We start from the raw sequence: 24,862 nt of genomic DNA on the forward strand, positions 1-24,862 counted from the left end.
TTCTGAATGAGTACTGACCATATTCTCACTGTCAAGGATACTTCTCACAGCTGGAAGAGATTTCCATAATTCTAACTTAACTGCTCTATAAATGACACAGGTTTAAGCAACAGCAAGTAACAGAGGGAGCAGGAGCCAACAATGCACTTCTCCATCCTGCCACCTATATTGGGCTTTCTCCAAAAACTAGAGGCCAGAACTCTCTCTCTGGTAAAGCAGGTGCCCCACAACAACAACAACAAATATCAAAAAAATAAAAAAGAGGAAGGGGAACATCAGCTGGCAAATCCATAGAGGAGAACAACCACAGAGGAAAGGGTGGCTGGAAAGGCACACTGACAGCTCATTAGCCTTCACAGCCTAAGTATCGAGGATGCATCATCCTGTAAAACAGTAACTCAAGCAGCAGATCCCACAGCACACAAATGACAAGTGGTGTGCAATGTTAAAATACACACTGATCTCTCCTTCTAAGATTTTAAACTCTAACAGTTTTCTCAATATCTTTAGCAAGCACAGGAACATTCCCTCTGCATTTTCTACAAGGACTTCTTGGAGGAGGGCATTCTCTCTGCAGTCTAATGAAAGGTAGCAGTAACACGCTACTACTATCTCAGTCTGGCTCTTCTGCAGTAGTGTGGCAAACTGCACATTTTACTCCAGGAGTTCAGCTACCTCAACTCACTTAACGTCTCCATCATACAGTACATACGTTCACTGTCCACCTCCCGGGAGTCAGAAAGCTGTGGCTTTGTTGCAACCGCTATGGCTTTTTCTTCTGATGAAGAGGACATTTTGGACTCCTGGTGCTCTGTTTCACTTCATCAACAGAAAGAGAAAAATTCATCATCAAGCTGCAAAACAAACCTCAAGGAGCTCTACCGATTACCTTCTCACTGTGAAGTCTTCAAGTTTCAAAACAGAAGGAACTAAGAACAATTAGGAAGTCCTTTACCAGCATATCTACCTCCAAGTTGTGGCTCCCTTTATGCAATGAATCAAGTACTTCACATTCTTCCCAGCTATCCAACGCTAGATAACAACATAACAGAGCTCTCTTAAAGAACAATCTGTTATTGGTCTTCTGTAGAAACAGACCAATTGCTACGTTGCAGGTTGCGAACGAACTCAACAAAAGTCTGCCCCAGTATTTGTTACCACTTGAAATCAATGGTGATTTCGTTACGAACCCTCTCTGTCTTTATCACTAAGCAGCTGCAGCTTTTAAATATCTGGTGAGAAAGCTGCTTCCTTTTCCACAAACAAACAGGTCCTAATTGAGCATGCACATTAAATAGAAATTAAGGTCGAGTTTCTTTCACCGTACCACCTGTAGGAAAATCATCAGACAACTACGAGACTCTTTTCTGCTCTTTAAAATTCTGCCTATTTCTAACTGCAAAAGGGCAGAAACGAGGCAGAAACTGGGCAGGAAGTGGTGTAAGATCATTATTTGATCACACAGTCCAGTCTGTCAAAATTCACACACCAACAGCTTGAGGGTAAGCATAGGTTTATTTGCAGCTAGCTGGAACATGGTAAACACATTCACCACAATGTAAATACATGTATTTGCACAAATAAGGTTATTATAGCAGAAAAACTCTCTCTCGACACATATTACTTATGATGTATTGATTCTTAAATGTTATATATTCTATGTGTAAAACAGACAAACAAAGCTTTATTCAGGTGCACCTTCCCTCCAAAACACTAACATAATTCAAATGGATTTCTCTTTCTCTCTCTCCCTCCAACCCGAAGCTCAAGACTGAACTTTGTTAAAAGGCTGCTTACCTATCATATGGTGAGAAACTGGTCTGCTGCTCATTTGCTACCTGTACTTCTCTGATTTTGGACAACACGCTGCTGATGAAAGTTGCTCTTGTATGCACACGTCCTGCATTAGCTTGGTTTATTATGGTTGATAATGGCTTTGGTCTTGCAACTGTAAAGCAAGAGGAAAACGTATCAGCCTGGGGTCATCGAAGTGATGGTTAGTTGCCCATCATAGTCCCCCCCTAAAAATTACCTTCTCTTAAGGCCAATGAAGGCAAACGACAAGGCTTGGCTCTCTCTACAGCCAGCTTCCTTTGAACTCTGGGAAGGATCTTGCCGTACTGCTCTAATAGAGAATGTCTGGCAACTGCTCTCTCTCTCAAGTGAGGATCACGATCATTCTGATGAAGGAGAAGCGCAAAGCAAAAAGTTAACTAATTCCAGGAATTTCATTGCACAGAACTAACTGTGCTATTTCTAAGTAGTGAAGAAATGTCCCCTACATGTATAGTGAAACACGTCCACCGCACGGAACAGCAGCAGGTTCCCCCCATCAGCACACACCAGTTTCACCTGGTATTTTTAGTACAGTGGAAGGAACGCTAGAACAATAAACCAACCTGCCACATTGAAGTTCAAACAATTCTGGCCCTCTGCAGAACCTTATTCTGATATACTTGTTATTGCCTGACATTTTCAAAAGGCTTACGAAATAGCGGGCTTGTGTTTCCTGATACACCAAGGTCCGAGATGTCTGGACATACAGGGCAACTGGAAATGACGTTGGACAAAACGATGTGAATATAAAACGGGTAAGAGAAGGCTACCTACACACACCTTCTGCGTGGATGAAAGTTTTCACATGCAGGATCTAAAACTTCCAAAACCACCTCAGAACTCTGATCCACTGGAAAACTAGGGTTCCGGAAAACAGCCAGCGCATCACACATCCGTAACAGAAATTCCCATAACACAAAATTTAATCTGGCTATTTTGAGAAACAGACATTACATAAGAGTTCCTGTCATACAAGTGGTAAAATGAAAGTTGTGGAATTGCAGAGCTCGCCCTGTAACTTGAGGAAACACACACACACACAAAAAAACCAAACGAAAAACCCAGCACCACGTGAATTTTACCTGCAGACTGGCATCCAGAAAGCTCTCAGCTAGAAAGATAAAGTTGTGCGCAAGATACAAGAGATGACACACAACAGCCTCTCCGTTCCACAGAAAGGAGTGGCACAAACAACTTTCAATAACCTAAACCACACAGAACATGTGCATCGGAATAACCGAATGATGAGACTGGCTGATAGGAAAGCCCTCTATTCAGTCCTCAGGTGCTAACAAACTCTTTTAAGTGGAGGCAACAATGGTCTATAGCATTCAATTTATAACTTCACAGAGTGGCTTTGGAGGAGTGAACTATCTCGTTCAACTTCTAGGTTCAGCTGCAACTTCAGGGGTAGAAACTTATTCCTAGTATTTCACAGAAAGGGATAAAAAAAAACAAAGCAGGATTTTCACTGAGTACTGTCAAAAACGGTTAGCAACACCTAACAAAAACCCACACACTTGAGAGAACTTTTACGCTTACCGCAAAATTAACCTTCACTGATTGATTCAGCTGCAGTGCTGGGATATAGTTGGCACGCTGCAGATGATGGACTAGGAGAAATTCCTGATTCTGAACACCAGCAGTGGTCTGTAGAAACTTCTCCAAACACTCCTACGAGAAATAACGCATTTCAAAAATCCATTAGCATTCTGCCTCTTCTCTTTTCAAAGAGATGATGTTTTTTTTTCTTGTCCACGCTTACTTGCTCAGTGTGAGTGAAAGGTAGCTTCAGCAAGTCTTCCATTAGTCCCATCTCCTGACAGATTTCATACATGTGTTTTAACAGCCCTTCTATGTTTACCTTCGAGGCATGTTGCTGTAACAGACCCCAAGCCTCCACCACGCACCTGGAAAGAATATTTTAGAGAGCTCAAGCAATATTAGTAGCATAACCAAAAAGACGCCCACAATTATTGTACTCAGACTTTAAAGGAAATTGAAGGGAGCGTCATTGGTATTCTTTGTTCTCCACCTTTCACAATATTTGAAGGCCAAAATGGTGGGACATCGTTCTTTACCTGTTGGACAACAGCACAGTGAGGAAAAGCTGCGCTTCACTACCACTTGACACTGATGGCTTCATCATCTGTATGTAGGTGAGGGCTCGCCTATGCTCTCCTTGGCACATGAGGGACTGCAGAATTCTCGTATGTTGCCATGACTCAGTTTTGATTGTAGCTGGATGAAAAAGCAGGGCCAGCGAATTCTGTAGAAGTTAGAGACCAGGTGTATTAAGCTGTCTACATACACTCGTGCAACAAACATATTCCAAAGTTTCTGAAGTAAGGGTGAATGGGCGTTACATAAACTGAGAAGACTAACTAATGAAACCCTTGGTACAGGACACGTAAGTACAAACTCTGAAGTATTTGCAAGAAAAAAAACATCAGTTAGCCATGTAGAACAATGCGAGTGTTTTCAAAGCAGTAATCCACGCTCTTCTAGGTTACCCAAATCTCTGCACGCAAACATCACTTTGGACAAATACATTACCCAAGGCCATGTTATTCTCCCAGACAAACAGGTTCTATTAACATCGTGACAGGCAAAGAACCTTCACCGTCAGAAAGAACATGAACGAGGTGGAAAAGCCACTTTTGCAGTCGTCTGTCTCAATCTTGCTGCTAGGATCGTAGCTTTCATATTTAAAGTACCTAAAGCACTGGTTTTGAGAAAGGGCTCAACTGGTCTGCTGAAAACAACCTAAACGAGTGGCTTTGAAAATTCCACTATCAAGCACTATGAAAGTTGATTTCTTCTTTGCTTTAATCAATGTCCCATCAAAGGAATTAAAACAAAACCGCAAATCATAATCGACGGCTGAAGGTGTCGTAGCAGTAATACCAAAAGAAGCTTCTAATTTTTTCGCACCAGTGGCACTGATTTCGTTCAATAATTTTCTAGATTACAGCTTTGTACTGCAATCTATGTCTAACTAAACTGTCGCATACTTACTTCATAATCATTGTGATCTAGAAGCCAAAAACCTTGAACAAGCTTTACAAGACCCCATGGTATAGCAAAGGCCGCTGCGAAGGAGTCGACTGAAGTTTCTGTTTTATTCGGAAAGGAATGCTTGATATCTAGCAGCAAGTAAATTGTCTGACATCACGTACCTAATTAAGGCTAATACATTTGTAAGACCAAAAATTTATCACATTACATTTAGAATAACAGAACGAAAGAAGAATATAAGAGTGATAGGAAGCAGAGTCTCGCCATTTTAAGCTATTGTAAGCTGAAGTTAGTCAGGTCCTAACCACAAAACCGCATGCTGAATCAAGACCCAGCAAGAAATACGCTGTGATTGCTGTACGGCATTCAGAAAGGTTAACTTTCGACACTGAAATCCTTCAGTTTGAAACTCAGGCTCCCTCTTCAGTCAGTGGAGCTACCGGTTGGACCTTCAACACATTTCAACATCCAATGCTTAGTTATTCAAGCAAACAAAGTCAGCAGCTGGGTTTTTTTCCTCATTTCCAGAGTATGTAAAACAATGGAAATGATGGTGTCCCTACAACACCACTTGGCTCCGAATGAGGGACACTGCATTTAAAGCAGTATGTGGATGCCTTCTTGGTACTGTCATTTTCTCCCGCTGACAGCCGATTTTAGGGACACGTTCCAAGAGGACAGCTCTGGGGTACAACAGTTTTTACCGCCCTTGCTCTCTAGGCTCCCCTCTCCGGTTAGGTGACAAACAACAAAAGCAATTCTGTGTCTTTCAGCAGCTTCAAAATTCAGTTTCTGCCCAACACCTTTTCTCTTCTCTCTGCTGATTATTCTGGGTGCCTGCACTTTTGCAAGCACTGTTAGCTGTGCTGGAAAATGGATGATTTGGGCAAAAACCCCGTACTCGTAAACCACTGTTAGAAATCCTTTTCCTCTGAAGCAGCACGGTTTAGGGCATCGTTTTAGCAAGTAGCCATTTGCTACAGATGGGGCTAAAACATCATAAAAACGCCACAGGACACAGAAATGAAACAATGTTCCTGCCTACAACTTCATCTAAATGAAATGTTTTCTCTTGCATCGTGTTTGGAACATAAATTGAAAAATGTCATGAAATATGAATGTCCTGCAGGTGTAACAACTAGAAAGGATACAATTGCATGTTTGTGGCTTTCTTCAACAGTTTCTAGCAAATAGAGATCCAGCAGTGCCTGAAATGAAAAAGTGTAAAAGTGTTTTAAAAACTCCTGTCTTGCAGTACTCCTTGGCTTTTGGGTGGGTGGTGGTGGTGGTGTTGCTGCTTTCCGTGAACACAACACTCACATGTAAACTAGCAGGTGGATATTTCCCAGTTCCTCCTCTGTCTCTCCGCCACAACTGCTCAACTCGGTCTCCTAACTGGGAAACCATTCCATCAATCATCAAGCAGTCAGAATCCCATTTGCCTCTGGAAGAAAAGGTAGCAAGGATTTGGACAGAGGAAAACACAAATGCCAGCCTCCCAGTGTAGCCTATTATCATCTACCCCAAGGCATATCACCCATATGCTAGTAAGCTCGTCCAGGAAAGAGCATTTACAGTAGGATTTGCAGTGGAAGTGCTCGGGAGTTTTCCTGAAAGCCTTACTTTGACAAACGCTCCAGTTTCTGTCGATGCCCAGTATAGTAGCTCCGAATCAGAGGATAATTGTAGAAAGGTCTAGACAAATGCATATCATCATCTACAGGCAATAAAGCAAAAGCAAGTTAAAGAAGTACTAGCACACTTTTGAACTAGAATTTTTCATTAAAAAGAGAGAAGATCAGGCAAGCTAAGCATCAAGCAAGCAGCACAGGCAAGCCTCCAGTTCCCAAAGAAGCCAGTCTTGTTTCTGCCGTCGCTACCAGAGGTACAAGACACAAGACTCAACTCCTTCTTGTCTCAAGTGCCATTTCAAGTTTACAGTTGATGTAGCATTCAGAATGTGAAGTGTAAGCTGAAGCTCACCGTAAAAAAACAATCTGGAAAAGGAGTGGTTGTTTGAACATGTCCTGTGAGCATTTGTACGACAATTAAGGCTGGCAATAGAATTTCTAACCCACCCAAACTAAGAACTATTTCCAAAGTGTGTTTTTTCCTCAAGCAATAAAGAAGTTCCAGACCTGCAGGTCATGTTTTTACACTAAAAACAAGCGTTCCCAGATCTGTTGTTTAACAGCAATTTGTTTAAAATCCCAAGCATTTCAAGCTGTGGGCACAAGCAGCTCCTCAAAGTCGGAGGCTTATTGCTCTTCCTAAAAACACCCAGGACAGGAACGGCTTGCATTATTCCACATTCTTTCTATGTATTTGAAAAAACAGTCCAATCTCAATTTCGCCAACAGAGCGTCAGCATACGCTGTCACTGAAGCAACACGGCTTGTTATTGACAGAACATTTACAAAAGCATGGCTAAGCATGTGTTCACAAACATCGCTTCCTGGATAGTCTCCTCCTTACAAAGGTGTTACAGGTTATGCTTACCTAAACCTTCTGGAAGGAGACTGGATCGACAGAACCAGATGACCACTTGTGCGTAGAAAGAAACGAGGCCAGTTACCACCTGCTTATTTGTCAAGTCTGTAAAACCTGAAAAAAGGCATAGGATGACTTTTCTTACGCAATTCCTTTTGTTTTCACAAAACTCCATCATACTAAATGGAAAGTATAAACAGAGCACCGTAGAAATCTTTGTCTTTGCATTGTTCACTCTGTATCACTTTCTTATCTGAAGGAAAAAAATCACCATCACCACCAAAACAAAAAGAAACCCCAACAAAGAACCAGAGTGGCTAAAAGTTAAAATAGAAAAAAATACAGCCTGGACTATTAAATACACTTGTCAGCAAGACATTTCTTTCTTACATAGCAGAGTTTTTTGCTGAAGCCAAGGGATTGTCTTTCTTTCCCCTCAACAGGCCAAGGACAATTGACACCAGAAAAGGCTAGAGAAACTCAAGTCACTTACTGTACCAGTTACTCATTTACGCTTCCTCTATATTTGTTACTCATTTGCAAGACAATATTTGCAGGCAATTATAAACTGCTAGTATGAAATAAAAGGAATACCTTTCAGCATGACCTCGTTCAGCTGCTGTCATTTCAACCCAGTTGCCTCCTTAGCTTCTGCCTGAATGCAGCCTCCCCCACCCACCTGCAGGAACTCCACGACAAACTATCTCCCTGAACTCAGTGCCTAGTAAGTGTGGTCCCAACTTCTCACATTTAAAACCCTTCTCCCAGCTAAATTTGACTGCCTTCCAATCACTGCACACAAGAAAAGCTCAGGTTGCCACAATTACAACCCAAGCACAATTCCAAATCTTGATAAAGCATTCCAAAGATTCAGTAAGACTATCACAAACCTTTTTCCCTAAGCTCTTGTGCTTCTGTTAGAAAACACTTGAAGACTGTGCTAAGGTTGCTCAAAAGCAACTGGCAGTGCTGCAGAGACTGTAATATCTGTGGGTCAATGAAGCTGCAAGAGCCATCAAACAGCGGAACACCTTTTCAAGAAGAAATAGGAAATCATTAGCCTGCAGACCCATCTCAGAGTTTCAAAGTACGCTTCAAGAAGCACGTGCAATGACATCGGCCAGCGCATCACTGAATAAGCTCAATCAGAAAGAATGAGTTTGTGTTTGCGGAATGACTCCACTGCTACTCACATGTCTGGTCAAATTCATCTTTTGTAGAGATCACTTTGTTCCATGTCCACTCAAGCACAAACCGTAAATTAGCAGCAGAACTTGGCTGCTCTTTAAGAACAAAAACAACAACAAACAAATGAATCAACAATTTCAAACTAAAAAACACATAACATAAAAACACCACAAGAAGTATTACCTTCCGATGTCCAACGCTTAATGCATCCAGTCAGAAGTGCTAATGAACCTGCCTGGACAGCAGCTGACAAGACCGCTTCCAACCGCTCCTCCTAAACAGAGCGGACAAAGTTAGATGAGACTCTTCTAGATGCTTTCAATACCTGAACCTGCAACAGCAAATGTTTGCTTCTAACTGCATACTCATTCAGACATCACAAAGTCAGTAAGTATACATGCAACTAATGCCACATGCTTTTGCTTTATTCTAGCCACAGGCTGGACTGCTGGTTGGTCTGAGCAACACAGCACCTTTTCCTCTGACATTTCAAATTCCCAAAAGCTCGTTCTCATCTTTATTTACACGCCTCTGCATGACAGTCTTCAGTTACTGAGTTCCAATCAACTACTGTCAGTAACATCCTCTGCTAACACCCATCACGCATCTTGTGCAGAGAAGCTTGCCATCGGGAATGCATGACGGGGACAGAACAAACGCACTGTCTGCGTGGAAACAGCGAAGCTAAGGTCAAGCGGCTTCCTGGACTATGAAGACAAGAAGCAGCTCTGACACCCAAAACATGGAATTATCATTTTCTCAAATGACAGAAAAGAAGTGAAACATTTCAATGCTAATAGGTTTACAGTCTGGGCTCTGCAAAGACAGTATTATACTGTAGTGGTAATCCTTTCGAAGGAGAACGCACAGCTATGCACAGACATGCCCTGTTTAGTAGCAGCTGATTTCAGCTGGTGTTCTGATACTTCTTTCAGGTGCAATGATCCTTCGTAAGACTTCCCTTTTTAAGGGCTTTTCTTCTGCTTTTTTATAAGCACATTCAGAAGTACCTTTCTCTGCTAAGCAAAATCATTACATTCAAAGCAGTTTCTGCACATTAGAATGCACAAGTGATATTTCCGTCTTTCTCTGGAAACTGGTTTCAGAGAAGGAAACACACCCAAGGACTACTTACAGTGGCAAACAGAACTCCAAACCAAGCTTCTTGACCCTAATTCTGAAATTTGTCTTACTAACATTCATCAGAAATCCCCGCTTGAGTGCATTACAAGTCTTGGAACAATACAGTCACCATTCAGCAAAGGTTATTCAAAAATGACTGAATTTCCCAAGTTCGTTCCAAAATGGAGTTGACATCAGAAGATCTGACTGGAATGTAAGGGTCCACATCAGGCTTGGAAAATAAACAGTCTACGGGCTAGGTCAACTGGCCAAGAAATTTATTTGAGCTACCACACTGTGCGGAAATGTTATTTGCCCTGACGTGTTTCCATAAATCTGGTGAAGAATCCAGTAGACAGGAAGACGAGGGCAGTGGGAAGACCACTCTCCCCTTCCTGCTCATTGCTCCACTGTATGATGCCTAGCTGATCCTTTGGCTTAGATCCTGCCTGGCTGAGGACGGGCTGCTCATCACAAAGGCTCCATCTCTCACGAAACTCCTCAGAGGAGAGAGAGAAAAGTTGGTGGACTGCAAGTGGAAAACTTAGCCTGCATCCAACCGAGACACCCACATCGTCAGCTACTGCACTAAACCTAATACTCTGAGAACCTGACGGGATGGGAGGTTGTTCTGAGGGAAAGATGCTTTCAGTTGCGCATGACCAGCACTGACTGCACGCTTCCTTGTGCGGACCTGTGGCACAGAACTAACAGACGGGTCTCTAAAGACAGCTCTGGTAGGGCTGTTCCCAGTCAAACTCCATAGGACGGGATCTAAGACTACTACTACTTCTGCTAACTAAAGTCAACACCTGCATTTCAATGCAACTGGCAAAGATAATGGAAATCAGATGACCATGTCTCGTAGCCTCTACGGCCCTCTCAGACTAGACGGATGTAGCTCCCCCTTGACTCCCTGATACGCACTCACCTGACTCAAACTGGATGGCTCGACATCCACCACTGTTGGAGAGAGCAAGCCAGCTACAAGGCACCTGTTGTAGCTCTCATGAATGGCTTCAGTTATTGAAGGACCAGATTTGTTTAGAAAATTCAAGGTCTGAAACATCAGTCAAAATACAGATTAGGACAACCTTTTTATTTAATCACGCAGGTTCTGGAGAACCACTAAGAGAAAGAATACAAATGTTCACTGAAACTGTTAGAAAGCTTGCATCAGTTATATGCTTCAGGTTAGCAATCTGAGTAAGCATTACTACCTAGAGTCTCACAGAGTGTAGGCAGCCAGTCTGACAGTTACAGTTTATCAAAGAAAGCCCCATAACACCAAACATCAGCCCTTGCAATGCTTTATTAAGTACCTCCTAGCTTCTCTGTCAATACACAGGCCTTACTTTTTCCCTCACCATTAGCACAAACTACACTCTAGATAAGCTAAAACTAACACACAACTTGAAATCACACTTTGGAAGACCCTTTCCATGCTTGTTTGTGCAGAAGCTGATTTATGCCAGAAATACTTGGCCAGCTGAAAATTCATTCAGAATTAACTGTTACAATCTGCGCAGTGGCTCAGATGTTGTAATTTTGCCAAGTTTGGGAGAAAATATTTTCATTTCTGCTTCAACAGTTAAAGGCTCTTGCATTTTCTCCATTCTGTCCTCCTTTTTCAAGTTGATCAGGGATCAAAACCCAAACTCTAGACTATGCAGGCAGTTTGACTGACGGGTAATACAGAAGGAAGCGCTTTCCCCAACTGCCACAACACTTTTGTTCTTGCTCCTAGAGCAACCTTGTATTCCTTTCTGGTCACTCAATCCCTCATCGTGCTTCCACAGGAGGCAGAAAAGGTAGTTTTACAGTTCCAAGAGTGGACCTAAAGCCTTGCCATTTGCATCAAACTGGCAGCATATAACTGCAATGATGCGTGTGGGCGGGCAGGACAAGCAGACAGTGCTCTCTGACACTGAAAGCAGTGCAACAGAAAACCTAGAAAAGGCACGTCTCTTGACATTCTCCAGAAAGAAACAGTAAAAGATCACCTCCTTCTTGAAGCCGGTGCAAGTCACGTGAACGACTCCGGAGCTCAGCAAGCACGTACCATCTGCAGAAACAATGAACCTTTGACAGCCTTCCATACTCTCACTGTTATGTCATGGCCAGTTTACATTTTTGAAATCGCAGCATCTGGAAAGCGAGAACTGAGCACCCATTTGCTTCATCTGATCGCTTCCAAACTTGTACAAAAAAATCATTACTGCCTGAGGAAATTTCATCTCTAGTGCTGCGGAGGTGCTGCGCTTTGAGCTTCAGTTCAAAGCCATTTCATTTTATCACCATCCCCACTTCACAGGCTACATTACAAAAGCACCAAACCCCAAAACTCAGCAGACTCCCAGACAGGTTTCACAACATTAAATGCCTTCTCACTACAACATAATCAGAGTTGGCTGGGGGGGAGGTTGCTGGGTTTTGGTTTGCCTTTTGAGTGACAAACAATGAACATGAGAACCAATAAATGGCACCTGACCTCCACTGAAGCTCGTCACTATTAAAAGCAGTGAAATACCTACCAAAATTATAGGTGCTTGGATGGAAAAACTGCTCAGGTGGTGGATAAGAAGGTGGAACTCCCCGACTTAGACTCCGCTCCCGTACCAGAATATCCAAAATGAGGTTTGGAGACGTCATGCTTATTACAGCATCCAGTGACCACAGTGCAAAATAGGGGCAGTCATCAAGGAATTCTTCTGGCCTTCAAGAAAACAAGTGCATAAGCTACACGCCACCTTTCAAACGACTTCTTGGTAGGGGTATGGAAAACAACTCCATAAAAAATCTACCTTAATGGATCTGGCATTTGAGCATGACACCAGCGATTAATGTCAAACACACCCAAATAAGTAGGTGGTTTTCCCTGACCATCCATATTCACTTGCCAGCTGAAGACTGATACACTGGTTTCAGGAGATATTACTGTAAAAGACAAGACATTGGTTCTTAGAGGTAGAAAATATGAGATAGCTGATCATTTTAAAACACCACTTTCTGGCTTGGCTTTGTTCTGTTTTAGCACTCGTGAAACACAGCAATTCCTAACATTGGTTAAATCATTAAATCATTTCGTAATTAAAAAGATTAATTAAAACAAAATTACGGACTAGCAAACAGCTCTGTGATAAGGTTCAGTCATATTGCCCCTTCTTCTTGTTCAGACTGCATCGGTTCCAAGCCAAAGCAAATACACAGTTATTAGCTGCTTAAGTGTTCCATACATGAAGAGCTGATCAAGCGACCTTTAGCTAGATGACCAGTTTGGCAAAACAAAATATGCTTGGAACACATACATTGCTACTTTTGGAAAGCATACAGATGATTATCGGACACACTTCAAGGTGAGGCCTCACCGGGGCCCAGTACACGGGGCTGATCACTACCCTGCTGCTGCTGGCCACACTATTTCTGCTACAAGCCAGGAGGCCGTTGGCGGCCTTGGCCACCTGGGCACACGGCCAGCTCATACTCACCTAACTCTCGACCGACACTCCCAGGTCCTTTTCCTCCAGGCAGCTTTCCAGACACTCTGCCCCAAGCCTGAAGCATTACACACGGTTGTTGTGACCCAAGCACACGACCCGGCACTTGGCCGTGTTGAATCTCATGCAATTGGCCTCAGCCTATAGATCCAGCCTGTCCAGACCCCTCTGGAGACCCTCCCTACCCTCAAGCAGATCAACATTCCCACCCACCTTACTGTCATCTGGAGACTCACTGAGGGTGCACTCGATCCCCTCGTGCGGACAACTGACAGAGATATTAAACAGAACTCGCCCTGATACTGAGCCCTGAGGAACACCCCTTGTAACCAGCTGCCCTGTTTCAACAGGGGAAAAAAAATCAGGTAGCGTTCCTAAGCAAAGGAGGAAATTCTCTCATGCCTCCAAGATGACAGCTGGAGGAAGAAAACGACTGGCCAGCATTATACAGGTGACCCCACCATACAAGGCTATAGCATGTCAGCCAGCATACAAGGAAACTTATTTTTTCCTTTAAAGAAGTCCCACACAACTTTAGCACCCAATTTTTCTTTTTAAATAACCCAAACAAGCATGTCTCTACTGATATTTAAGACTTTTGGACTCGGGTACAGAACAGAATTCATTGCTTAGATTCCAACACCATTTCTTTTAGAATAACCACACATGGACATCGCAACACACCTTCATTAACACTCTCCTCTCTGTCAACACGGTTGCGAAATTTTTCCACAGTCTGACAGCTGAGTAGCTTGGTATTGCTGGTCTGCCCTCTCAAGGGAAAGACTCCATCCGTGAGATCTAAACTGTACTTTTCGTCACAGTATTCCAAACCCTGAGGAAAAAATAAAAGAAGAGAGAAAAGGGCTAGTTGAGGTAAGAACATACATTATACCGAAACAGCAAAGAACATATCTATCTAATAGAACATGCTTACTATATTGTATATTCCCCACGAGCTTATTTCTGATGGCAAAGAGAAACTCCCTGTCACCACTTAAAGCAGGGCGGCAATAAACTCAGTGGCAGACGCTCTATTAACACCTCACCCTCCCACCAGAGGAAGGGTAAAGGAGGAAAAGGGAGAGAGACGTACAAATTGAATATGAAAAGTTTTATTAATAACACTAATAATACTAATAGTATTAATCATAATTGAAATAATGCAAAATATACAAAACCGATCCTGAGTGTCCCAGACTTGGGAGCTCTACGCTCCATGTCTTCATTACAGAACTGACCAAGTTGGAGAAGTCATGCCATTACTGCACCTAAAGCTCTGTCGAGAGGTATTACCTATAGGCACACTGCTACACTGAAAATGCATCCCTCACTAGCAGCCATGAGAACTGCTGACTGATTAACCATCTCTTTTCAAACCACGGAAGCTCTTACCACCTCCTCCTCTAATCTTGTCAGAAACTAACAGGTGAAATATCCCTCAGCTCAGCTCCTTCACCAAGCACAGCCAACAGCACAAGGGGAAAACAGAGAGGACGTGCTACGCGCATGGACAATGTCTTTACGATCACAAATTACTACAGAGCCAGCCAACTGCTTTGAGATGTACACAAACCCTGGCAGGATTGTGATGCGCCTCTGATACCACCACTTTCTAAGTAAGCATTAACTGAAACACTGGCTTTCCAAATACAGGATTCGTTCAGACTGTCTGCCATGCAACGCAGGAATGTGTGTATTGTGGACAAACAGCAGCTCGACCATTCAATGCACTACATTTAGCAACTGCTGACATGGTATCAAAAAGGTCTTTGAAAGCAGATCATAAAGACACTGTTAGGCTAATTACTTGAGCACAGACTGACAACAGCCTTGCAGGCCACAGTTGACGCTCATTTGTGCCATGTGTTCCAGAAGTCCTGTTTGTGACTTATTACCACGATACAAAGTCAAAGATGCCCTGTTTCATAGCCACAAGTCTGATTCCTGGAATGTAAAGCGCTGCTGTAGTATATTTGGAAGGTGGCTGAAGAACCTGTCTTTTCTCCACAGAGGGCCCGGCTGTTTAGTTCTTCCTTCCACCACCTTGTAAGATTGGTTCCTGTTGCCATCTTCCTCAGCACTCCTCACAGGGAAGCGGAAACAGCAGGCGAGTAAAATATCTCAAATGCAGAGACTGGTGCCTCACACCTCCTATCAGCCTGGCAATGTATTACTGGTTGCGCAGTCTGCAGAGGGTTGAAAGTCTTACATTAACCACCCCACAGCTGTCGCCGGTCACAAACACAAGAACCTAATTTAATCACTTTGGGTGCCTTTCTAAAAGAGCACCAAGGGGAATTTCTAGCAGACACACATTTAAAAGCTGCTGAAACAGACACTCGGCAAATCTTGTTCAGGAAAGGAAGATGACCAAGGCAAAGAATTGCCAACTAGGAAAAGGTCCCACATTTTAACATTAAAGTGTCGAGACAGAATAAAATACCCACGAGAGGAAGGGCTATAGGCAACCGGGTTTTCTTGCAAAGCAGCCCACACTACAAGGTCTTGTCTTGGCCACTGCAAAGACTGTACTTACAAAGAACTTTTAAAAGAGCATAAAGCAAAGCAGAAGTTCAAAAATGAAACTGAAGAAATATTAAAGGCACTTCGTCCTATCAACCTGCCAAAGGCCTTACAGGACACTACAAGAGATGCAGAAGTGCACTGCAACGAAAGCCCTTTTACAACTAAAAACCCAGTCAGGGTGCTCTGTGCCTCCAGAGCCCTGTATATTTATGTCAGAAAAAAATGCCCATAAAGAGATGACATCCATATTTAGAACCTGCAGAATCACTTGAAGATATTTACACCTTGGTGCCATGAGAGACAATGCCTTTTAAAGAAACACCACCTTTTCCAAACACCAAACCTTTTTCTATTCAAAAGCAACATTTACAAATGAGGAAAGACCTGTCCTATATGCAGGGACCAAGGTCAAAACTTCATCTCATCCCCAAAAGTAAAAAAAACACATAGTCCCTATAAAAACAGAGGAATATGATACAAGAATCGCCCCTACTTCGTTCCATACCTACTGAGAATATGCAAGAGAAGGTATCAAAACAGGAGGAAAGAATTGCTCTGACTGATTACGGAAGAGTTTCAAGCATACTACGGAATGGAATTAGATGTTACACAGATGCATCTTCAAATTGTTTGATAGCTGAGATGTCATAGAAATCATAGAATCATAGAAAGTTTTGGGTTGGAAGAGACCCCTAGAGGTCATCTAGTCCAACCCCCCCGCAGCGAGCAGGGACACTGCTAACTAGATCAGGCTGCTCAGAGCCCCGTCCAACTTGGTCTTGAATGTTTCCAGGGATGGGGCCTCCACTACCTCTCTGGGCAATCCGTTCCAGTGTTTCACCACCCTCATTGTAAAGAATTTCTTCCTTATATCTAGCCTAAACCTACCCTGTTTTAGTTTAAAACCATTACCCCTCGTCCTGTCACTGTTGTCTCTACTAAACAGATTGTCCCCATCTTTCCTATAGGCTCCTTTTAAGTACTGAAAGGCTGCAATCAGGTCTCCATGCAGCCTTCTCTTCTCCAGGCTGAACAAGCCCAACTCTCTCAGCCTGTCCTCACAGGAGAGGTGCTCCAGCCCTCGGATCATTCCTGTAGCCCTCCTTTGGACCCGCTCCAACGGTTCCATGTCCCTCCTGTGCTGAGGGCTCCAGAGCTGAACGCAGTACTCCAGGTGAGGTCTCACCAGAGCAGAGTAGAGGGGTAGAATCACCTCTCTCAACCTGCTGGCCACGCTTCTCTTGATGCAGCCCAGGACACAGTTGGCCCCCTGGGCTGCCAGTGCACATTGCCGGCTCATGTCCAGCCCCTCGTCCACCAGTACCCCCAAGTCCCTCTCAGCAGAGCCGCTCTTGATCCTTTCATCTCCCAGCCTGTATTGGTACCGGGGATTACCCCGACCCAGGTGCAGAACCCTGCACTCGGCCTTGTTGAACTCCATGAGGCTCACACAGGCCCACCTCTCCAGCTTGTCCAGGTCCCTCTGGATGGCATCCTGTCCTTCTGGTGTCTCGACCGTACCACTCAGCTTGGTGTCATCTGCAAATGATATCTCCTCTCTATTTTAAACACAACATCTTTGGAGCCAGTTCTAAAAATTTATGTATCCTCTTTGGACCAAATCATACCACTGTTGTTCTGTCTTGACTTCTCTTGCTGGCTTTAAGAGGAGATGTCACAGGTAACCCAGCCAAAAAGTAGAACGAGCTACCTATATAGCGACTAACTTTCACGATCAACACTGAAGAGACACTGCAGGTACATTTCATCTGAACTCCAGTTAACAAAGCGCAAAAGAAAAACAAGAATATAAACCAAAAGATATAGGACCGTATTTTAGGAAAGAACAAAGGCCATGCCCAAGAAGACTCAGCAAAAGATTATTTGTTCTTGCTAGACATCTCTGAATTTTGATGGTAAAGATTTACCCTGACACGTCAACGGCTACTCACTTAGTGAAAATGGCTCTTTTCGTCTTTTCGCATACATGCACGTCTTACCTCATACATGACTTGTCCTGATGCCAGGAGTTTTCTCTCACCAAATGCTAACTGCAACAGATGCAAACTCACAACATCACCTTCACTGAAAAAGGTATAAACGATGACATTTGATTACAAAGCTGCTTTATAGTTCTCATTTTCATTTTATTAGGTCTAGACTGCAGTTTTCTTCATAGCAGGCTCTTGCTCAAAAGAAAAACACTGCTTCCCAAAACCTGGTCATTGGTCACATTTAGCCACTAAAACATGAAGAAGGCAGTGTTGACACTAACAGCTGCAGGGGCCAATGCTAACCATGCAATTGGAAGGCCTTAACCTCTTGCATGGACTCAACATTATTGGAACTTGTTCTTCATAGTGCAGAGTTCTTGATAAAAACTACTTTAAAGTCAAACTTTAAAAGATTGTCACTCTATGAACAGCTGAGCTGATTCAATAGCTTGCTGATGCTGAGGGAGAGAGATTTTTCTCCCTTTCTCCCTTTCTTTCTCCCTTTCCTTCTCCCTTTCCTTCTCCCTTTCCTTCTCCCTTCCCTTCCCTTCCCTTCCCTTCCCTTCCCTTCCCTTCCCTTCCCTTCCCTTCCCTTCCCCTCCCCTCCCTTCCCTTCCCTTCCCTTCCCTTCCCTTCCCTTCCCTTCCCTTCCCTTCCCTTCCCTTCCCTTCCCTTCCCTTCCCTTCCCTTCCCTTCCCTTCCCTTCCCTTCCCTTCCCTTCCCTTCCCTTCCCTTCCCTTCCCTTCCCTTCCCTTCCCTTCCCTTCCCTTCCCCTTCACATCTGGTCAATCCTGTAAAAATTGCACCGTAAGCTTAACACCTTCTGTACCTGAGACAATCTCCTGCACAACTAAAGAAACAAAACAAATGCACATGTATCAACTGTATGTGAAGAAATATTTAAGAAAAAAAAACACAACGGTGCCTTGTACTAAGCTTTTCTTCACCTTTCTTGTGTAGACTGAACAGCCCACAAGTAGCAATGATTGCGAGGATCATTCTCAGGCTGTTGAAACGTGACAGCATAGACAGGAATCCTTCCTCCTTCAAGCTGAGAGTGGTGCCTATGCGGTTAAAAGAATGAGAAAGAAAAAAAAAAAAAGGTGAGCCTACTGCCCCTAACTGTTTGTAGAAGGGTAGAAGCATCTCCTCAGAAAAGAGCTCCTTATATGCTTTATTTGGGCTACGTAAAACATTTTTCTTCCAGACTTCTGAACATCCTCTGTACCTTCACAACCTACTCTTGCCACCTAATTATTCTCCACTGCCTGTTTAAGCATCCAATAGTTTCCGGTGAGTCACTGCAGATTTGCGAAAGTGAATCCCTATCGGAATTGGGTCAAATGTCTCAAGTGAGATTGCTCTTTGGCACATTTAAAATCATCTCTTCATTTTTCTGTTGCTTATAAATTCACAAGTCCCTGACTCTCATCTCCATGTGTTCCAAGTAAACTTTCATTCACATTAGGGTCAATCCCCTATTTCGGTCAAGGCGGAAATGTTGGAAAGAATACACTTTCAGGAGCAGGTCAGCTGTTGATTTCTCATGTCTCACTAGTTTCATCCTGGGCACTTTAAAGAGTGTTATCACCACAATCACCCTGTGAACATACTTCAGCCTTTCAATGTATGCCCTAATCGCAGTAACTGGTTCTGAAAAATCATTTCTAAAACCTGTTTCATCGAAATACACAACTTTCCTGCTTTCCCTGAATACTACTAAGAGAACAACCTGTCTTAGAGAAAGCAGCTCTATCGCATCCTAAGTGCTTGATGTAACCCAAAGAAGCATGCTTTCCACACTCCCACAATCCACAAGCACAGTAAGGAAAACAGTCCTAGTCCACTGGGGAGCAGGTGGTCCACTCACTCCATGTGTGACTCACTAGTAGTTTCAGAAGAGGGCTTCTAAGCATTCCAAGATTATACTCAGAATCTCAGTCCCTGAAAACATTCTCTTTACATTAACCTACTTCCTTCAGCAAAAAATGGAGACCCCTGCACCTCCAGGCATGGCCAAGGGTAAAGGCCTACTTACTCCCTCTTCAAAGTTTTCATATTCCATAGTGACAGGTAGCCATCCGAAAAACCCACAACGAGCTGATTGCTTCTGCTGATGTAGCACAGGCTTGATATTGCTGATCCTGAAGGATTTTGTAGTTGGAAACAGAGATGGCTCCCTTCTCTGGTCGCAGCTTCTCTTCTCTGTGGAACTTCAGCAGGAATTCTACTGACAACTTCTAGACCTATGCACACAGAACCACGCAACAAATGAACGTGTTATGCCATTTACATTGCATGTTCAACACTGACGTGACAACACGTAGAATCTCATTCTACCATCCCAGGCAAAATACCCACTTATGCAACACTTCTTTGCCACTTCCCTTTTGGACGTCTTCAAAGAACAGAAGAACTCTCCGACCGGACAGGTATTCTCACTCCTATTCCAAAACCAGGTAAAAGTCTAACCTTCATAGACAAATTCTTCTTGGACTCTGTAAATCAGGAGTTCGGGCCTCCTGAGAGGGCTATTTCAAATTATTCATCCAAAGGCGCCATTTTTGAGCAGTCAGATCTATTTTAAAAAGCAAGCCTAAAATTTGCCCCAACTCAATTAACAGAAGCAGCAGCACTTTCCCGAGAAATAGGCCACCTCTGACACAACCGCCTATCAGGCAGCTGCACGACTCACATGGTAAAACTCCTACACCTCACTGGCAAGAATCATCCTGACGGAGGGATCTTGGCAGCAGGGAGGCGCTTACAGCATTAGAAGGAGTGTTAAGCCACTCCCATTTTAATCGGTTCAGGACTGTACGATGACAGCCCGCCATCTGTAACCAGCAGTCGTGAATGGCTGCACGCTCCTGCCTTCAAAGCGGGATGCCTGTTGTTTATTGCAAAGACACACGTTGTCTTACTGGTAAACGCAAGTTTTAAAACTGCAGGCTTACCTGATGCTTCTAGCTCATTCTGATTGCAAGATAAATCATCCAAACAAAGGTCAACCAGAAGCAGATGACCCACATCTGTAGCCACTGCTGCCACTCCAAAGAGCCACCGCAGGCTCTGGTGAAGGTGCCAAGTGCTGACACTGGGTCCTCCATGATTAGTGATGGGTTCTATAGCAGTTACCTACAGGAAAACTACAAGTTAATAGTGAAGCTGTTTGACAAGCTAAATAGAAATCACTCCTAGGTGAAGGCAGAATTAGCACGTCACAAACAAGAAAGTAAATACAGGATCATAAGACTTCAAAAAGAGCATTGTCTCCCAATCACAGCAAAAGGAGGGGGATGGGGAGGGGGGGGAACGGAACGGGAGGCCTGTACAAAAATCTGTTGCTGCCTTCCATTTACTAGATTTCCTGTGGTTATTTCACTGAATTAACTTCAACTTCAATGCTGCATTCTAGTATTACAGCCTACCAATGTCCATTTCCTGCTTAGAAATAACGAACTCCAAGAAAACAGAAAAAATTAGTCACATGCAAGAAACTTCATCATGTTGAAGGGACTGAAGGACAAAACTAAGTCGAGTTCTCCCACTGCTCACAGCCCATCAGCTCTGTGATACCGTCGATGCCTTCTTTGCCAAACAGCTTTTAGGATAAATCGTGGCTGTACGTCAGACGAGCCAGCGGCCGAGTTGCATGGCAGACGCACCACTTCCATGTGAAGGAAACACTTCTGGAAAGTGTTGAAGCGAGAGAGCGGCTTGGTCAACCGCACACTAGTCCTCACTTAGAACAAAAATAACCACCCGATAAGTGGAAGCAGTTTTAGATGCACACCAGCACATCTAGGAATGTGAACAAAAATTTAAAAAGCCAGCCTAAAGCAATGGCAAAGAGAACAGCAGCTTGTTAGATGAAAAGCCAGCTCCAGCTAAAGGGAGACGTGCACACTGCTCTTGCACAGGCAAAGCGCTCTGCATGCGGCTTTAGGACAAAGCGAAGACAGACCTGTCAGCACCTGCAACACGTCCCAGGACAACACTGACTGCTAGCGCAGAGAGACGAGCACGTGAAGACTCCTGCACTAAAGCTATACAACAAAAGATCACGGGCTATCCTTTCGCCTGCTTACAAAATGCAACATAACAGAAACAGGGAGCTTTACACCACCAACAAAGTTGTACCTGAAAAGAAAACAAAGAAGTGAGCATCACAAGGGAGCGCATTGCTTTATAGACACTTTTTTTACCCGCACAGCTAGGGAAAAATAACCAAAGCCCTCAGCCCCAAAGCTTTCTCCTCTCCCAGATCCAGCACTTGCTATGACTACACTCCCTGCCAGTCTGCCACACAATTCACCTTTCCTCTTGCTCACAAGCATCGAATCTTTAGAAAGACCTATGGTAACTCAGACAACTTGGCTTTGTTTCAGATTTCCTTGAAAACTCCTTCCTTTACTCTCTGCATGACCACACATCTACTCTTGCACCAAAAGGCAGTCATACAGTCACTATAAACACCCTGCATTAATACACTAACGGCTTTACGTCTTGGACCAGGGTTGCTCAAAGTTAGCGTTAACCTGTACAACTTTGTAGTCCGCAGAACATACACCCGCACAGAAAATATTAAGATTAAAATATTAAAAAATTAAGGTGCTCATTAAAGCCTTATAACAGCCATGACAAAAGGTGCAGAAAGTGATGTGCAGAGCAGATCTGCATTTGACTTGAAAAAACAATCCGTCTGAAAATCAGAGAAACAGTTGGGCAGATTAAAAACATGTATTATGTCTAATTTGGAAGTAAGAGTTCAAGGATAAATTCAGATCATATGGACAGTGGCCCAGTGCAAACTTTGTCGGCTTGGTTTTGCTTACCCTTACTCCTACTCGCAACTTAGAAGTTAGTTAGTCTGAGGTTCATGGGAATGTGTCGAAGTCATTTAGAGCAGAGCTATGGAAGTCTGAGGTATTTTAAAGACAGCATTTCTGGCAGAAGTTAACCATTTCAGAAATGTAGGTTCTAGTCGCTTGGAAGCGTGGGGTTTATTTTTTATTTTTCACTCTGGCCAAAAAAAAGATCATTTACAATGCCTTTTTGAGGAAGCGGAGAATTAGGTAACTACATGCTCTACAATTCAACCAGAAGACTTCTTTTACTATCAGGGAACTTCAAAGAGGATGGTACTGTTAAGCCCAAGATTTTACATCCAAGCTCTCTTGACCAGAGACTCTCCAGTGATGGTATGCTAATGCAAGAGAGATAAAAGTCCTCCTTCACAGAAAGGCTCCAAACCTTTTCCGGAAACAGGATTTTATAAGAACACAAAAGCTTCCTTTCTCTGCTGAAAAAGTACGTACCTTTCCTGGAAGAACAACCGCTTTAACCACTCGTGATGTTCCAAGGTCGTACAGACAGAGAACACTTCCCTCTGCTTCTTCCAGCCCAACCAGCAGTCCAGTTCTCTTCTGCCAGGAAAACTCCTTTACTGCACGAACAGTGGGAGGCTGCTTCTTTGCCCCCCTGAAACAGTATGCAGAGCGCCGCTCTCCTGTCACAGAATTCACTACCTCAAGATGAGGACCACACGCCAGCCATGCTAGCCCATTTCTCCCTGTAAGAGAAATGGAAGCTGACTAAAGCACATTTCCAATGGAAGACTGGAGACAACTGAAAAAATCACAGTCACTGCCCCTTTCCTTCAATAAAAGTACCGCCTTACCGAATCCCGGTCAGTTCTTTCAAATCACCCATTGAAATTCTCAAGCAATACATCTTAAAATCAACACCCTTATTATTTTCCACTTGACTGTCTGGGATAAAGATGACAATACATTGATCTATACTCTTTCTACCACCTGCAGCTTCGTATTACTAGAAGTCATCTAGATGCGTATGAGAATACAAGCCTTGCAGTGTACTTCAAGCAGAACAACTCTAAGCCAATTCATTTCTAGTTTATTAATTTCACTTGACGCATGCCTGCTTTGGCAGGGATTTGGGCTTCATACATTAAAATGGGCACTGTGTTAGGAAATTTACACTTCTACACGGGATGTTTACACATTCCGTTGCGCTCAACTCCTTCAAGCTCAAAGGGAGTATTAACTCAAGTCCTGCATTTCCAGCCAGGTAGACAGATTCTACCTCGTCTTAAGAGAAGCCAAGACATCCCGACAAGCACCCAGCTCCACTTTCAGATCGCCTAGAAAGGCAACTACCTCATCTGCTTAGCCACTTTCAGCAGCTCGCACTGCGTACTCATCAGCACCGTGATGCTATCACGGTCGCAGAGCTTGAGACGGTGCAAATGCAAACGGCCCCAAACAACACTCGTACTTTTGCGAAAACTGCCTTTTATTTCATTAGAAATTGAGGAGGGCTCACTGACTCCGCATGTTTATGGAAATTCTTTTAATAGCACAAGACTGGTGCAGGTGCTTGTAATTTGAAAGTTTAACTATACTAAAGTTTTAATATTGGCATTTATAATCGACAAAACACCATTTCTGCTCTCTCTAAACCTGGTGAGTCACCTTGACCGCACCAACCTGACACAGCTGATACCATGACCCGATGCTTCAGGTAACCTCCAGGCAATGACAACTTCATACCAAGACCAAATTCAAAGGAAAACACTCACCTCCAGAAAACTTCCCGTGCAGCACAGAATCCAGGGTGTTCTCATCTTCCCCAAGGGCCTGAACAGTCACCTCTGGAAACTGCAGCAGACTGCTGGTTACCTGAGCTGTTAGGCCTCGCATTTTTCACTGTAAAGAAAGAAAGAAACACAAAAATGGACTCACAGCAGCCATAAAGGTTTTTGACATTGACAGAAGTTTCATCAGTGTGCAGTCAATAATCTCCTACACAGCTTTTCCTTAAAAGATGGCACTCAGGAGACTTTTTGATCTCACAGCTAAGCAAGAGGAGAATCGTTTGCTGTTCTGACGCCTATGAGATCACCAACAAGTGGCACAGAGGGATCGACAAGATCAAGAACAGGAACAGACCCAATGCACTGAGTGCAACTCTACACACATGGATTAGGAAGACGGGATCTAAGAAAAACGGTGTTTTCACAAGTTTCCCAGTAACAGGTAAAAGTTCCCATTTGTCCTTTCCCTTGATTTTATACATCCCTATTTATTGTCCGTTGCCTTCTCGCAGATTTCACGCATCATTATGCCTTGTTCCCTTTTGGCTTGTTTCTCTCGGGGCAGGAAG

At 43.5% G+C, this 24,862-nt stretch overlaps 1 protein-coding gene across 1 annotated transcript; it reads right to left on the bottom strand.

Moving 5' to 3' along the window:
- Nucleotides 1–1,793: 1,793 nt before the first annotated feature.
- Nucleotides 1,794–24,399, bottom strand: LOC142360447 (protein ELYS-like). The gene is made up of 24 exons (XM_075412659.1): nucleotides 24,279–24,399; nucleotides 22,996–23,249; nucleotides 20,632–20,812; nucleotides 19,713–19,920; nucleotides 18,622–18,738; nucleotides 17,681–17,765; nucleotides 13,836–13,986; nucleotides 12,459–12,591; nucleotides 12,189–12,370; nucleotides 11,658–11,719; nucleotides 10,586–10,714; nucleotides 8,716–8,806; nucleotides 8,538–8,627; nucleotides 8,235–8,375; nucleotides 7,354–7,458; nucleotides 6,478–6,571; nucleotides 6,175–6,298; nucleotides 6,006–6,062; nucleotides 4,855–5,001; nucleotides 3,918–4,105; nucleotides 3,602–3,746; nucleotides 3,379–3,510; nucleotides 2,033–2,180; nucleotides 1,794–1,948 (listed from the first exon to the last, which is right to left on the bottom strand). Exons 1-24 carry the CDS (start codon nucleotides 24,397–24,399, stop codon nucleotides 1,794–1,796), a joined length of 3,240 nt encoding a protein of 1,079 aa, XP_075268774.1.
- Nucleotides 24,400–24,862: the final 463 nt, after the last annotated feature.

This window comes from Opisthocomus hoazin, chromosome 2 (genome assembly GCF_030867145.1).
Source record: "Opisthocomus hoazin isolate bOpiHoa1 chromosome 2, bOpiHoa1.hap1, whole genome shotgun sequence".
Taxonomy (NCBI): Eukaryota; Metazoa; Chordata; class Aves; order Opisthocomiformes; family Opisthocomidae; genus Opisthocomus; species Opisthocomus hoazin.

Bases quoted from the DNA above. Each gene is read 5' to 3' on its own strand.
- LOC142360447 (XM_075412659.1), bottom strand. From the start codon at position 24,399: ATGCGAGGCCTAACAGCTCAGGTAACCAGCAGTCTGCTGCAGTTTCCA. The intron at 8,807-10,585 runs GTGAGTGCGTAT...CGCTCTGTTTAG, and splicing joins AGCCATCCAGTTTGAGTCAG to GAGGAGCGGTTGGAAGCGGT. The intron at 4,106-4,854 runs GTAAGTATGCGA...TAACTTCTACAG, and splicing joins TAGATCACAATGATTATGAA to AATTCGCTGGCCCTGCTTTT.